Genomic DNA, 17535 nt, shown 5'->3' with positions numbered 1-17535 from the left:
CATGGCAAGTTAACTTTAATATCATTTTTACTCTATTTCTTTTTTTCTTACAGCAAGATGGGAAGACCGGATGGATTGTAAACACTCCGAATATCCTGTTTAGGATCTTTAGTCTCAGTCATGTTCATGGAGCCTACAAGTTCCGGACCACGGCCGTGGTACTGGCAAGACCGGATGGATATCTTGGAGGTGCCATCTGTTTACACAATAATGACTTTCCCAAACCCGGTGTCAGGTGTCGCAAGCGACACAGTCGATACTATGCACTGATTGAGGACATTGAATACCAAATGAAGGAGAAATTCAGTTCAATGTTATAATGCCGACTCCGTTTTTAATACACGTCACTACGTTTGCTTTTGAGCCTGTGAAATTTGAGGCTTATACGCTAAGAAGTAAAGGTTCAAATAATTTGCACCCAATTTGAAACAATGGCAGGACACACTTGAACCCTTGATTATGTTTAATTGCACCCTTACTTAACTGCCTTTTTGAATTTTTGCCAATTTCTGCAAATGACGTTTTTGTACAGTGGATAAGAATATGCAAATGAGTGAGCTAACCATGTCATAACCTCTCCATTTTCCATTGATCGTGTACAAAAAATAACGAAAATTTAATGTTTCTGGCATTGAAATCTGAAACATAATGCTATTCCTGGTTGATTACCTTCGCAATATTGATCAGTTACATATATAGCCGGATTTAAGCCTGGGGCATAATTATGCTTGAATGAAAAACTGGAAATTTCAAAATATTATGTTTAAATGTTATGGCAAGTTGTGAGGGGATGACATGCTCATTTTGCCATTTGCAGATTCATAATGACCATTCAAAAACTGTTTACTGAAGAACTAGCGAAACTTCAAAATGTCACAACCTTCTCATTTTTGTGGAGCCCATATGATTTTCTTTCTTATCAGCGAATAACTTTGTACATTTGGGCTGAATTTCCCCTTTAATGAAGCTTTTTCCTTTGGAAGTAAGGTGAAATATTCTAGTGATATTTTTAAGGTTTGTAAGCCAAATACATGAAAAAAGTTCAAATACTAACGTCTGTGATGAAACAAGAAAACGTCTATTAAGAATGTCCCTTACCTAGTTTCCACTATGAACACTATAATGCATCGCCTTTGAGTTGAAGGAAGAAGGGTTAATAATCCCCTAACGATGTGACAGATAAAATGTGATATTGTTATGTTATCATTGTCAACCTCTTGAAAGAGGTTTTCAGTTCACTTTTGGTCAACAAACAGTTGCTATACCATACTGTCGATATTCTTTTGAGTTTGGTGTTGTGGCAAGTGCATTACATTGTTTACAATTTATATCTGCCATATAGTATGAAAAAAAAAAGCGCAGCGAAATTTGATGCTTCTAGGATAAGCAAAGGTTAATTACAGCTTTCTGAGACGACATCATAACAGTGGCCCAGGAGTACGGTCCCTAATGAAAAGCCAAACTGGCTTATACTCATACAATCATATTTTAGACTAAGGGGTCAAATTAAATTAGTATCAATAAATTTGTGTTTACCTTTGTTATAGATTTGGACTACAATTGAAAGCAAACATATACAAAATTGACAGCGTGTGGGCACACCTGCATAATACACCTGAAGGTAAAATGCAAAGTAGTGGTCATCATAAACAAAAACAATTCTCGACATTTAGGCCTAGGTAAATGATTTCTCAATGAATGTGGAATGTCCAGTTGCGAGCATCTTTTAAAATAGGGAGTTTGATGTTTAATTTTAGTGATAACTTACAGCCGAAACGTCCCTGATGGAAAAGCAAATGTCTCTGATATAAATGAGTAATTAGGTAAAGTAGTTGAAATTGCAAATTTTTCATGTAATTTTGTTGTCTGTCATTAAAAGGTGTTGTAAGATCTGAATAATATATCAAGAACAGGCTTGTTGTTGATTTTTGGTGCAGAAATCGAAATTCCTCTTACAATTTGGAGATTCGTAGTTACAATCAGTTAGTATGAAAAACAATTCAAGTTGAAATTACCATTCTGAATTGTTGACAAAAGATTAACATGTGTTTAATAAAGGAAAATGTTGTTTGCTCACAAAACTCTTAAATATGGATCAAAGGACATCATTTGTATTGCCTATGTCTGAGGAACGTCTATGAGTGAAACCAGAACGTCTCTGATCAAAACATGACTTACTTCCAGCGTCTGTATAGGGCTTTTTTGGTGATTTGATCAAACGAAATGCACTAAATTCATTATTAGTATCTACTGAACATTAACATTTAAACAAATGAGACCCCTGCTACATGTTTTGTTCAAATGAGATGAAAGTGAAGATAAGAATATGAAAATCTCTGCTTAAATGACAAAAACTCCACTTTTTCTTTAACTTCCATGTGTATTAGCTTTTGTAAACTTCACAGGAGGTAAACAATATTTTAGGAACAAATTAACACCGTCTTCGAAAGTATGAACAAGATTAAACTATCTTCATTTGAATGTTTTTTTCACCCTTCATTTGAATTTTCACTAAAACGATGTTTATTTTAGTCAGAGACGTTCGCCATTATGTCACAGTTCTATTTAACCTTGAATAAAAACAACACCCTTGGAGATATCCCAGTATAATTGGGTGTGCAAGAAAGCTGACAATAATGACATTTCACTGAGGTGTATCTATATCAATGAGTCACATGTTTTAATTTTGACCCCTGATTTGCCCAATTGTACATCGTTCAACGTTTTCACCCATATATATATATATATATATATATATATATATATATATAATTATATATATATATTTTTTTTCTTTTTTGGTGTGTGTGTGTATTCACCTATGTATCCAAATATTAAATGCGAGTGATGTCGGCATTAATAAAACATAAAAGTTACGTGACTCTCTTCGATGTTCTTTGTACCACAATATTAGACACACACAAACACACACACATACGTTATATCACCATTCCAGAATGAGCGTACAAAGAGTCAGAGATATCAAATATTCAGTTTTTCTCTGCACGTGTTTTAATCTTATCTATATATATATATATATATATATATATACATATATATATATATATATATATATACATATATATATATATATATATATATATATATATATACTCTTTTGTTTTAAGATGCCAAAGAGTAATTTCATCATCTCATTGGTATACGCTGCTAATTTGTGTTCTGCTGGGGAAAAAATGGACTAAATTTTGAATTGATAATTACTGGCAAACATTAATTTCTCACTGTCTTGCAAAAGTTGCATGAAAAGGGAAGATAAGTGCTTTAAAATGCAAGACTAAACAATTTCTATACTAGATACACTTTACAAAGTTTCACCTTTACGTTTAGACGCACAAGAAGACGACGTTATCAGAATTCTTGCGCAAATGTTATGATTCATCTTTTCTTGTATTCTGACTGGTACTCATTATGATCTACACTGTGCTATCCCTTTATCCGCTTTGAATACTCGATGCGCTGGCAACCTTATTGTGTTTTTTTTTTCTTACCTGCTGCAAGCTTTATGTTAATGAGGTTCTCCTTCATGTAAATTCTATTACTAAATTCCTTCAACGCCCTGTAGAAACGCTGAACTTCCTCTACGGGAATGTTTATATAGGGCGCCCTCCTGGAATTCGAGTAGCTCACAGACAGGAATTCCCCGTCGTTGTCGACCCTGCAATTAGAACCAAATGAGTACAGCTATTCATTTTTGTTTTCAAGGAATGGTACAGTTTTGGTTTTAGATGTGGACGCAGGTTTTCAACTTTGTGTGTTTGTGTGTGTGTGTGTGTGTGTGTGTGTGTGTTTGTGTTTGTGAGATAACGAGAAACTTCTTTGGAAATATGAAAGAACATGTAATTCTTAGAGGAATTCACAGTTTATATTATGAAAATTGGTCTTGAAATAGCTGAGATATTAATAGAGCGATACTAATAAAATGCGACAGGCCTCGACTTTTACTAAGATCTCTTTGCTTTACCTTGTTTTTGGTAATTTTAAAACCGGTACTTATCAAATAGACTCTAAATTCCCTTTAGTATTGTATGCTCTTCAACATTTCTTGGTGTGGTTTCTAAACAATTTCTAAATATCTCGCAAAACGTTAAAAGCTGAATCAACCAACACTATACTATATAGAGCTCGTCTTTTCTTATGTTACATGTAGGTTCTTTTGGTGTCATTCATTTCATGGCGCACTGATAACGTATTTTCATCATATTTATTTCTACAAGTGCTCATTTATAGAGATCAGCAGTCAACTAAAGAATTCCAAGTCTTTGATGCGAGATCTATTTTTGAACTGTTTGGTCAAGTCTTGATTAGTTTCAGCCCTGTTGAGTGTTTTCAAAGAAAGGAAGGGTGTAATTGCTAGGAAAAAAAGATGAACATTCAGTTTATCTTAACTTACAATGTTTAGGCTGCGCTCCTTTTCCTTTTTTGCCTTACAGTGTTGTCTTCATGCTTTTACAATAATTGAACATGGCAATGCGAGAATTTTCATATGATGGTACATCAGTAATGGTCAATGTGCACATTACTATGGTTGAGACCGTGGTCGCCTGCGTGAAAGCACGGAAAATGTCACATGTTTTGTCCTATTTTGATGTAAAGATTTGAAGAATCATTTTCTGATCTAAAAGTTGACTTTCTACTTTACATCACAGGCAACTTGCAAAATGGGCGGAATTTTGCCTTGGGGATTTGGTGTAATTCTAATACTTAATATTGAAACAAGACGTCTATTGAGGGTTCACTTACCCTCTTTATACTTAATAATAATAAAAGTTATTGCCGCAGTGAAGATTCAAGCCCGAAGTCGACTTCGTACTTACTGTATAACGCTTCTAGAAGACTTGAGGTGAAAGCGTCCAACGTAATCCTTTCCCGTGGACCGGAAGTCAACTTTGACCTTGGTGAGGATGTCGTAGTCTTCCGGGTTGTCTCGTTTGAGTTGCTCCGCGATGCGTTTCGCGTCAACAAAGAGACTCTCTCCTCCCCCACCCGGGCAAGGACGGATGCAGTGGAGAAGCTGAACCTGAAGAGGTGATTGGGTGGTGGAAGAAGTGAGAGAAATATAGTCTCATTCTCCAGAGGTAGCATTTTCCCTGTTCTCTTGAGGGTTCTTCCATTTTTAACAATTCCAATATTACAGGCTAAACCCACTTGCACACTTAATAAAGACATAGTGAATAAAACATCTTTTATTCCACCATCCGTCCTCGTACAGCATCTTCGCCATCGGATTCTAGACGCTCGACAGGGATCCAATCCTTCACAAGGCGCAGGCAATGGAACTAACTTAAGCCCGCCGCACACTATACGACTTACGACTATACGACCTTAAGACCACAAAACCCAGTCGTACGACGTGCCAACGCACACTATACGACCTGACCTTACGAGTAGGCTTACGACTGTTCTGTCTACAGTACATTATTTACCAATGAGTATAAAGAGCACGCATGTAGTGCGTACTGCGTGCGCTTGCATTTTATTGTATCTTGATTGGCTGAAAGCCCACGACCGGTCGTGGAAATTCAACATGTCAAATCTCTACGACTGGCGTGAAGACCCAGTCGTAAGACTGGAAACAGGCAAGACTGGTGACGTCATACTTCCGGTCTTAAGGTCGTACGATCGGTCGGATCGTATAGTGTGCGACGGGCTTAAATTAATATCGGAGTATCGCAGTGTTTCTGAACCTAAACTCTAACTGCAAATATGCATTTGTTTCTATGTTAAGCGTCGTAAAGACTTACATAATAAGTGACGGATCCAGGCGGGGCTCACCGGGCCCGCTCCCTTCATCTTTTGCTGAAGCAAAAGAAAAATAGGGGGCGTGCGCCCTCTCTTTAATTTTGTAAAGCCCCCCCCCCCCCCCCCTTTCCCCTTTTACGGAATTCCTGGGTCGGCCCCTGATAATGATGAAATCTAGAAGTGAAATTTGGTATTGTGAAGGATTGCTTACTACACCAAGGATAAGGGAATGAGTGAAGTAACTTTGAAAAGAAAAATTATCTTCGCATCAGCCTTGGACTGGAACGACGACTTACGCAAGGTGGACTACTGTAGTAAGGCATGTCAACGTGCACGTCGAGTTTGTACGAGCTGTAAGCGATGCTACTAGATGTCTTGGCAGGCTTTGTCTCGACCATATACGACGGTCTGCGGAATATATACATAATATTTCAACCAACTCCATTCAATTTATTCTTCAGTTGTCTGCCACACAACATAACACACACACACACACACACACACACACACACATTCATATATATATATATATATATATATAAATATATATATATGTGTGTGTGTGTGTGTGTGTGTGTGTGTACTTGCACTTTATATCAGAAACAGTCTAACCGAAATGTTCCTTCGAATTTGTTTGGTACGGTTGTACCGTCTCCTTAACATTTTAGTCCATACTCATTTGGGGAGTGAATAGTTCATGGCTTGATTGCATTGAAATCCCCCGAAAGTTCTGATACAGCAACCCTGTAAATAGTAAACAGTCTGAAGTAGGCATTATAGACAGATAGATAGTACTGCAGTAGTTGGCACTCAGCTTTAATAGCATGACAACAGTGTTACGATTAGACTAGTTAACTACTTTCTTTAGTTTGTAGGGCGGGGTGACGATAATGTTTCTTTTTGATTATTTTTATAAACTGAAGTTAAACATGTGGAAATGAACAGTTCCACCCACCCATAAATTGTCATTCTCTGATAGGCAACTCGTTCGCACAGTCTCTTCAGAGTGTTGGGCTGGCACGGAGAACCCCTTACAATGCATAACCCATACGTCACTAGGCTCTCCAGCCAATCGTAGAGGGTTTTGTCGCTATCGATGACGTCACAGAAGTCGAAAGTTGGAATCTCATCGACGAACTCGGCTCCCCATGAAACTCGAACGGTCTTGATGGGATCGAAGATGGTTTTATCGAAGCGATGTTGCCGGAGCCAGCCCGCATTGAAACGGCTTTTGTGGCTGTCTGTCCAAACAATCTGTTAATGGCACACGAGAGGGTGAAATATAGTTAACAAAGCAAAGTGAGAAAATCATGTCTACAGATAAGTGTTCTTCACTATCTCTCGTTAAGTTACTTACTTTGAAAGAAAATTATCAGAGAATGTTTTCTTGCTGAAGGCAAAGAATTAATCTATTAAATACAGAAGCTGCCCCACAGGAGGAAATGTTAGTGGAAGATAGTCATGGCAATATGAGCAGTGTTTGAAAATCAAACACCATGTCATAAGATTGCTTCCATGGTCATTGCTATTATTACGAATGTATTGGTTATGGTTAATCTTATCATTATAAAAAAAAAAGCATTCAGACATCACTTTCGACTGCTTTCGGATTCCTTTGAACCCTTTTCATAGTTTCATTACTGCAAAATCTCATAGAAACACTGGTAGCATGAAAAATGACCCTCGCCATCTTCCTTCAATCATGATCATTCCAAAAAGAGGCTAAAATCCAGGTGCAGCATCATTCATTCTGTAGAGGCACCAACACTGAACAAAATCCCTGACAAGCAGCGCGTATAATGTGGATTGAACGTCGATCTTGCCCAAACACCGCATACAGTGCCTACTACCGGCCCTAAGGAAACTACACCATCAGGCGCCAGTGAGGCATGTCCTTTCTGGTCTTGCTGCAATCGCCTATGAAGTGCTGTCGGCTGCTGCAAATTTAACCTAGCAAAGTGGGGGTCTAGTGAGAATGATGACACCACCTGCCTGTGCGGAGAGAAGCAGACTATGCAACATCTCCTCGTCTGTCTACTTTTACCAGAGCCATTTTACAAGAAGATCTGGCAGCTCTAACACCCTGTGCCAAGCAGTGCATCCAACATTGGGTTGGACAAATCTAACGTTCCATTCTGCGTAGTGACTCGAGAAGAAGAAGAAGAAGAAGAAGAAGAAGAAGAAGAAGAAGAAGAAAAAAGAAAGAGAAGAAGAAGAAAAAAAAAAGGAAAAGAAGAAGAAGGAAAAGAAGAAGAAAAATAAGAAGAAGAAGAAGAAGAAGAAGTGAGATGCTTTTGCAAACCTCAAAGATCCGTCCATCGGCGTCCACTGCTTCCCTGTCTGGTCCGATATCAGTGTCCAAGTCTTGTAAGCAGACGTTGCGCTGGTTGGTGCTGGGGTAGAAGCAAGACTCACAGGGGCAGTTGTCTCTCAGCCACACGTAGGGAAAGTTTCCTACGTAGCCGTCTGACCACGTCACCTCGAACCAGAAGCGAGCGGAATCACGGGCCACAGATATGATCTTGTTGGAAGCTTCATCCATTTTCTAGATGAAAAGAAAAAATAGGGGCAGTACTTGTGTGTATTTTCTTCAGTTTGGAGGCAGGTGCCGCTGCCCGCGCCCTCCCACGCTTATTGAAATGTGGTACAGTATTGGTGGAGAATTGAGCTTTTAACTTTTTGTGAGATACCAAGAAAACACTTATGATAATTATGGTACATAGCATTTTTAAGAGGAATTCAAAGTTTATCAGATGAAAATCGGGTTTGTAATATCTGAAAGCCAAAAACAAGTAAAACAAAGCGATCGTAATAAAGTGTGGGTCCCACACTTTATTAGAATCGCTCTTTTTTGATATCTCATGTATTTCAAAACCAATTTTCATCAAATAAACGTTCAATTCCTCATAGAATTACATGCTCTTTCATATTTCATATATCATTATCTCACCAAAAAAAGTTAGAAACCTGAAATTAGGTCTCAACCGAAACTATACGACCCCTTTAAACCGTGACTTCAAAAGCTAATACTCGATGATTAATGAAATTTCATCAGTCTGAATAATTGCGCAGTATTTGATACCACTGCGTGCTATTAAGGATTGGAACCAGTACTTGCTGTCAAGCGGAGCTCGATAGTCTAGTGGATAAGACGCCTGTGCGGTGATCAGGAGGTTATGGGTTCGATCCGGCTCGAGCATGTATGCCCATGATTTCTTTATAATCACGGCTACTCCTTAAACACTGATCAATTCATTGCTTATTTATGTCGATGTAGGGCAATTTGCCAACTGAATAAGTTGCAATAAAACCACTTGACGCAAGAATTTCATCCATTTACACTGTGATGGTAAAACTTAAAGGAGGTTTAACTTTCAGTCTTAAAATGTGCCAGGACAGTAGCCTAAGATAACGAAGCCTTGGCAATGTTTGTAATTGTCATTTCTAACCAGTAACTCTTACTGGTATAGTATTTTATATTCTAAAAAGGTTTCCGTACGATATTGTATTAATGATTTTAAATTGTCGTGACAGTAAGCCACATGATAATTAAGTAGTTTACTGTCATAGTCTGTCAGAAAAGGTAACATGGCTTTAATTGCGGCAAAGCATACATATGTCACCTTTCCCAACTTATCCATTCCAAGTCCATTAATACAATCTTATGTATATTTTTCATTTCATATATTTATATATTTTTTATTATATATTACTTTTTACTAAAAATAACAAACACCGAAAATTTAGGATGTAGTTTGATGATTTCCATTTTCTTCCACAAATATGCTGTAATTTTGACAAAAGATGGAAAATGTTTCAAGGAGGATACTTCAGAAGTGTTTGTATTGACAGGCCATGTTTTGCTGTAATTTCAGTATTTTAAAATTTCCACATCATCACAGATGCATATTGAGCATCAGGTTTTTCTTTGCATACCAACTTTCCTGATAGTTCTCCAAACTTTACTAGCTGATTCTTTGACATGTTTGTCGTGTTTGTAAAAACAGTGCTTAATTCTTAAAGACTCGATTTGCTGTATACGTTATGGTATATACGTGTAGTCAAATTCTGTCGACAATGACATTAACGTGCGCAGTTACAATTACATTACCTCCGTCACACTAATTCGGAATCAGCAAGAATCAAGCAGAACCAGCCGGAATTTAGGATTTTCAAAATTCGTGCCACATTCGGGAGAAAAATTCAAATTCTAACAGCTTGATAGGGAATGCTGTTCGAATACTTGGAATGCACTTCGAACCCTTCTCGAATCATTCTTGCACATTCCGAATGAATTAGCTCTCGAATGCTGCTCGAATGTACTTGGAACGCTGTAGGAATATTCAGAATGCTGTTAGAATGCGGTCAGAATTTTTAGAAAGCACTTCGAATGCCGCACGAGCGCGGTTCGATTGCTGCCAGAAGTCTGATGGTCGGAAAGCGCCTCGAATGCACTACAAACTCATTTCGAATGCGGTCAGAACGTTCCCGGAATGGCTACCAAATATACTTTGAATGTTAACGAATTCAAACAGAATCCAGCCCGAAAAATTAGAATACACTTAGAATGTACTTAGAATGCAACACGAATGTCCCTTGTGTGTCAAGAATGCCGCCGAAATGGTCTCCGATAGCGCATGAAATGGTGATTTTCACCAGTCTCAACCCGATCATCCTTGGAACATGTTGCTTTGCTACAGATTGCTGTCCTCCAGCAAGACCTCATTGAAAGAGAGTGTCTAGGCCAATTACCCCCTGGGCAATTACCCCAGACCCTTCCCGTGACTCTAACCCTACTCCTAATCCTGAACATAATCCTAACCATAACCCAAACTCTAACTCCAAACCTAACCCTAACTTTAATCTTTACTCTAACCTTTTCACTGACCAGTATTTAACTGGGGGTATTTGTATGAGCATTTGAGATAATTTGGCAGAAGTTTAGGTGCAACACCGGTCCGATTCTCCCTCAAATGAGGTCAGATCGTTTCAAATGCTGTTAGAATGCCGTAGGAATATTTAGAATGCAATCAGAGTCCATTTAGAATACCCTTCGAATGCAAATCGATATTTCTCCGCTTCGAATGCTCCTCGAATATTTTAAACATGGGTAAAACATTCGGGTTGGCCACAAGAATGGGCCCGAATGTTTGGAACGCACTCAGAATGTCGTCAGAATTTTTAGAATGCACTTTGAATATGCAGGAATGCAGGAAGAATTTTCATTCCAACGGCATTCCAGCTTATTCCGCCTCTAGTGTGACCAAGGAGGTTTTACACAATAATGGAGTTCCAACTGGCTGTAATTATTCAAACAGTTGTCAGATTTCTATTGATATACAAAAGAATTCCACAGGTGCACTTGTGCCTTTGATGATCGATGTTCGACGCCGCCGTCTTGCTGAGCAATCTGAAGATTAATTTTGAACGTTATCGTAATGTTGGTCATATTTTGCTTATTTATTCATTAAATGAAATGAAATTTCACTTAATGATAAAGCATGTAAAACAAAAGTCAATCCCGTCCAGAAATTTGTGCTGTATCATGTAAAAATGTTTAAAACTGTACCATCCTGGAAAGCTGGTTTTATCACTTTCCGCTTAATTTCCACGAATGAAACTAATATGGAATAATCTTCAAGTATAATTCTTTATTGATAGATAAATCAGATTAGTGCCCGGGTATGCACAGTCGAGTAATTTTCATCTTTATTTCAGCATTTTTTGCTCAATTTCTATTCGCGCATCCTCGTATATTCTGTACCACGTGTCTACCTTTTATAAGAAGGGATAGAGAAAAGTAATTACCGTCACAAAGACATATCTTCTTTTGAAAGTGGCTGGTGATTATGGAATGAGACACGAGTCAATTGCCTTCGTATCTGCGCAGCAGATCTTGTTTGGCACATGCTTCAAATATTTTTGATTTTTTAATTTTTGTTTTGGTTGTGACTCCATTCTCTAGAACATCCTTGGTGTGACGGGGGTATAATAGACCCATCATGCACATGCATGACGGAATTGTTTGTTTGTTTGTTTGTTTTTTCCCTGGGATTCACGATTCCTTTTTCACCCGCGCAATATGGCAGACAAAGATGCAATGATCAGTGTGAAGTTCAGATATTCTGCCGTACAGGTACAGCAGCAGCCTGCAGCAGCTGAGTGGGTCCATTATTTTGAAGAATACTGCCTGAATTATGCACTGCCTAGTGTATGCATGTATATTACGCTTGACTGATGATGCCTGACCTTACAAACGTGTATGGCTAACCAAAAGAAACCTGCTCATGGAGGACAAAGAAAGGCACAGTCTGGTTTTTGATCAAACCAGATATGAAACCTTGGAATGAATACAAATAGCATATCTTGCTCAGTAAGAGAAGGGTGAAGTTCTCAACCACAGAGCAACAGACACATATACGTGATGGGTGCTTCCTTGTTTAATGAAGGATTTCATTTGTGTACATCTACGTGTAATTCTCCATGATATTACAACAAAATATTGACATGGAATAAATTAAAAGCAGGAATAAAAAGACATATTTTATTTTGCAAAAACAATACATACACGACCATAGTTAATAAACAAAAATGTATGAATAAACTGGAATTGTATAAACTATGAAACTAAAATGGCAAATCAACATTTCAAAGCGTTGTTACTCTAACTTTTTTTTTTTAATGCTAAATTCAGCACTCCAAATTTTAAATTTCTAAAATTGTAGCTCAACATTTCGAGTGCGAAATTCAACATTTACCAAAAGATTGGAGGAGTAAGAGCATTTAAGATGTTGCTTACCATCTTATTATAGAGCGGACAAGCATAAATTATCGAACTTATAAGTTTTCGGTTTACAAAACTAAAAATTGTAGATGGTCATCATGGTATACGCATATAACATGAATGGATGTATGAATCATAATTGCTTCTTGAGATTAGAAAGTGTATCTACGTGCATGCAGTGATTATAAATGCTAGTGAGGATGCATCCAGGCATTTAGACTGTAGAATAGATTAATGATTATCATATTATTCATCATAAGCCATGTTCAGACGTATTTCTAGTCGGAGTACAATTTTATGGCGCGGCAATTCAAATTCAAATTTATACTTATCTTACCACGACCCTGTGTCCACACGACGGTCGTGGGAAGAAACTCCCACCAATTTACCACGGTCTTCGCGGTTATCACCGTGGAAGTCAGTGTAACTTCCGGAAGTTGTAACGCCGCGCACGTCGACCTTACGATTGTTTTTGAGAATGTCCATGAGAATTTCTGAGCGCTATAATATTCCATGGCTTCTTCGTCGCGATCGGCTAGGTTAGAATTGTACTGCACGCGCACGTGTAGGCCCTACTCGCAAAATGTCAACATTGCAATTTGACCCAGAAGTTTTATCTAGGTCGTAAGGTATGTAAATTCATAGATACTCCGAGGGCTTGTCCACACGGGCAATTTACTCCGACCGGTTAGTCGTGGCAGCGAGATACTCCTGAGAAAACTCAGGAGTATCTTGGTTGGAGGAAGAGGTCGTGGTAAGTTCCTCCGAGCGGAGGAAGTTACCACGACCTTGTTCAGACGGGCACTACTCCGACCTTTCCTCCGAAGTTACTCCGACCAAGCTTCCTCCGACCCTTCCTCTGAAGTTACTCCCACCAAAACTGTCCCCGTCTGAACACAGCTAGGAACATAGAGCAGGTATAGAATATACAACACTTTGTGTATGGCCAGAATTGGTCGTATTTGCTTTTATCACAGAGCATTGCAACCAGCACGTAAGCTTGCGATTGCGTTTGTCCAGTCTGTAAAAACAGGGCTTCAGATAGGTAACTCTTAAACAATGAGAGAGCAGTGCCTCTGACGCCATGTTTATATATCTTCTGTTGTTGGATTTCATGTTCATTTGTGTCGCAGTCTTTACTAAAATCCATAAAGACTCGAATTGCTGGATTTTTTTTTCTCGCAAGTTCTTAATGACTTTATCAATAAATTACGGTTGATCATTATATAATCCGTATAAAATCCTCTCTTGACGCCAAATTTAAGATATTATCTTCTACGGATTGTCGGCATCCATGCCTTGTTGCAGCTACGCTCTCCTATACTTGCTGGATTGAATCGATAGCAGAATCTGATCTCGACTACGTGCTTACACGTCATTAATCACTGTTCTGAGGTTGGTCACGTGACGCAACATTTCACGAAAATTGCATAGAATAAAACCCCTAAAAATGTATTACAAATTACGTTTTTCAACTTCAGTTTTAGAAAACGCGTAAAATTTTCTTGTGGAAAATTACCACACGTTCCAAAAGTCATTTATATAATAAGGCCTAGATGCTATTTTTTTTTTTAATCTTAAAATGGAATTTTCATACTTTTTTCAAGTTCACAGTAATTGAAAAAACAGATAATTTGAAAACAAATTTTACTGCCATTTGTTAGCGGCAGTCCTCGGGTAATAATCACCAAAGACAAAAAATCTTGCTTTACTCTGCTTTAAATTCTCGTTGTGGCTGAACAAAAATTGTTGGTCCACTTTGCCCCCGGGTTCCCCTAAATATGTTAATCAGTATAATCAAGGCTGAGTACTGTTACTTATAGGATGTTTTGTGATGCGACTGACCTACAAATATGCATCAAATGTGATAACTTGAACGTATTTGAAATCTATGCTCCCAATGGGAAACAAGACCTTTAATAGATATTCATGCTGATGTCCCACTTGTCACGGTTTCGAAGGTGCACGTCACGAGTTAGCCTTTTGTCAAGGCCCTCTCGCTGTAATGGGCGAGCGAAGCGAGCCCAGCCGAGCGCGCCAGCGCGAGGGCCTTTTGAGATCTGCTTTACACATTATTATTCATGAACGTGACCCCTTCTGAATACTCATTTTAACGGGTTCCGGTCAACCAATGGAGTGGCGCGCTCCCCGCATCCTCAGCCTCGGTGTTGTCATGCCTGTTCGCATGCATCACTGACCGCCCGCGGAGGTCTGCCAGAGAACTCTACACACTCTGTGTGTATAGAGTTCTGTGAGGTCTGCGGCGTGCATTCGCTCTATTCAAATCGGGTTCGAGCAGACAGACACGCTGATTGGTCGTCGACTTTTGCTCCCAAAATCGGGGAGCAAAAGTCGGTAATTCAAAGGGCTAACAAAAGGATGCGAAGCAGATCTCAAAAGGCCCTCGCGCAACCCCACTCAGCTGGGCTCTCTTTACCATACAGCGAGAGGGTCTTGACAAAAGGCTAGTCACGAGTTCGATACCCAGGAATTTACAGCGCACGAGCTACACAGAACACGAGTCATTCAGCCCACGAGTCATGCAGTCCATGAGCTCGACACTGGGCAAGTAAAGCCCATGAGTCACACCAGGTAAACAAGGCCCACGAGTTCGACACATTAAGCCCCGTGATGGGAAGTCAGTCTTCTGGGCCTTTTTTGGCCTATTGTTGAACTCTTGGACCTTGTTTACCTAGCGGCGGACTCAAGGGCCGTTTTTGCCTGCTGTTGGACTCATGGGCCTTATTTGCATAGTGTCGAGGTCATAGGCCGTATCACTCGTGGGTTGTATATCTCATGGAAATTTTATCACGTTTATCAATGTCGAAGTCGTGGACCATATGACTCGCGGGTTCAGTCCCGTGGGATGACCCCAGTTTCGAGAGCCCCAATCGTCTTTTTTTATTGCAGAAATGCCCTCAATCGTTTTTTTTTTTTTTTTTTTTTTTTTTTTTAATTGGAATTGCCCTTTTACACGGCTTTAACATCGGTAGAGATTTTGTAGAGATTCTGTCAAGTTTTCGAGTCAGTTTGCTGGACAAGTCAGTGAACAGGTTCTTCATTGTACAGTAGAAGATGCTGATTCTATGAAATGTTGCATGCATTCACATTTCCCAAAGTTGAACTAGACTATAACGTGGTGTATACATTTGCACGTCTTTGTTTTGGGTTTGTTTGCCAGCTTTTTTTTTTTTTCCTGAAAATCACATGAATCGCTGATCGCCTCCGCAAAAAGACTAGCAATGTTATAATGTACAATGTGCAATTCAAAACTTTTGATATCCGGGTCAGGAATTTCATTGTTGCGCCTAACGGTGTCTGACTATTCAAACAAGAGCATGTATAAATTGTATGTTATGATAATCATCAAGGAAGCACCGTGTCTTGCCTATGTAGTTCCTCATGGGTTCGATCAACGTACTCCTCTGTGCGTCGTCATTTCCTGCAGTTCTTTCCGTGGTACCATAACATTGTATAAGTGTATGGAGAGAAGAACTGCCAGGAAATAGAGACGCACAGAGAGGGGATTTCGATCAAACGAAGGAGGTACATGTACTCGGCGAGACTGCGTACCTCCTTGATCATACCAAGTAGCAAACATGAAGTCATTGTATTGCTATGGATACATGTGCATTGTACTATCATTTCTGAGCACTTTATTATTCCGCGGAGGAATATGTAAATCAATACAGAGTTCGACAAGATGACCGAGATCGACCAAACACCTTGTTTAAGAGTCTTGGTATTTTTGGTGGTTATGATGGTTCGTTAGGCCAAGTTAACCTTCCCCACAAATTGGGGGCACATCACGAGAGTTCGGCAGGGTTTCTGCGGACTTGGGTGATTTGGTCGGGCTTATAATGATCCCAGAACCCCGTTTTATCAAAAGATAAATTTAACGTTAAGTCAAGATAATCTATGATTAACCTCTCATATATATTAACTCTAAGTCCACTTAATCTATGATTAACTTCCAAATCCACTTGAAGTCCGTTTTATCAAGACACCCAGAGTTGAAATCAATTCCAACTTCCTCCCAAATCAATTATAAGTTTTCTCAACCGCTCCAAATACATGATAACTTTACAGTTGATAAAATATCATCTCTAAGTAGAGACAGTTAGGTAGACTCAATTGTAAGGCAATTTACAGAGGAAAGATTACTGTCACACTTTCCTAGTCTAGCTGGGGTCTTGTCATAAATGTTTGTCTGTTAACTGCTCACTTTCTCTAACCTTTAGTTGCGTTTCTTTCATGTAATTATGGTCTTTTCCTTGCATGAAATTCACGATCGGCACGCATTGCTTACGCGACTGCAGCTGCACGCAAACACCCTAGACAGCAGTCTCATTCCCAGCCTGCGCGCCCGGTGCCTCGGCCCGCCAATCAAGCCATCGCCAGCAAGGGCAATTTAAAGTACGGGTAACCGAGTAAGTTAGTAAATGGAACCGCGTCTGTGTGCAATGCATATCTTGCCACAAAACCCATTAAATGCGAGGAAACCGGTGATTTCTGACGTGCGTAGGCCTACGTAGAGCTAGTTCGTCAATAGATACTAATTAAGACCTCAGTAGGCCTATACAGAAAATAAAGAGTTTAATTCTATAGCACCGAGTAGGCCTACGACAGTAACTTAAGATCTAACCAGTGAATAGGCCTAACTAATGTTTACTAGGCCTAAGACGTAAGTAACGTTTCACAGCAAGTCGTTTGTACTTACCGTATTCACTGCATGACTAGCGGCATCTACTAGGTCTAGAATTTCGACATGTAGACTCGCGATCTATTCTTTACAACGCCGATCTGCGCCGTAGAGGTAAAAACAAGCTACTGTAGTCATCACACTCTCACAAGTTTCCATAATCCTACACGTAAAACACACAAGCCTTGAAACAATATAGGCCTAGGCCTACACGACCTTCACCTTGGACAGTCAGTTACTGTACGTTTTTTATATCCATGTCAATGAATACTGCGACTGAGATCTTACG

General features: G+C 39.2%; 1 protein-coding gene across 1 annotated transcript; it reads right to left on the bottom strand.

The window, feature by feature from the left end:
• Positions 1-1764: 1764 nt before the first annotated feature.
• Positions 1765-17305, bottom strand: LOC140239207 (gamma-butyrobetaine dioxygenase-like). The gene is made up of 7 exons (XM_072319089.1): positions 17265-17305; positions 8063-8305; positions 6812-7014; positions 6057-6168; positions 4836-5038; positions 3510-3676; positions 1765-1781 (listed from the first exon to the last, which is right to left on the bottom strand). The coding sequence occupies exons 2-7, from the start codon at positions 8300-8302 to the stop codon at positions 1765-1767; spliced, it is 942 nt and encodes a 313-aa protein (XP_072175190.1). The 5' UTR covers positions 8303-8305; positions 17265-17305.
• Positions 17306-17535: the final 230 nt, after the last annotated feature.

This window comes from Diadema setosum, chromosome 15, assembly GCF_964275005.1.
Source record: "Diadema setosum chromosome 15, eeDiaSeto1, whole genome shotgun sequence".
Taxonomy (NCBI): domain Eukaryota; kingdom Metazoa; phylum Echinodermata; class Echinoidea; order Diadematoida; family Diadematidae; genus Diadema; species Diadema setosum.
Note: the sequence above shows the minus strand (reverse complement) of the source record. Positions and strands in the feature narration are given on the sequence as shown.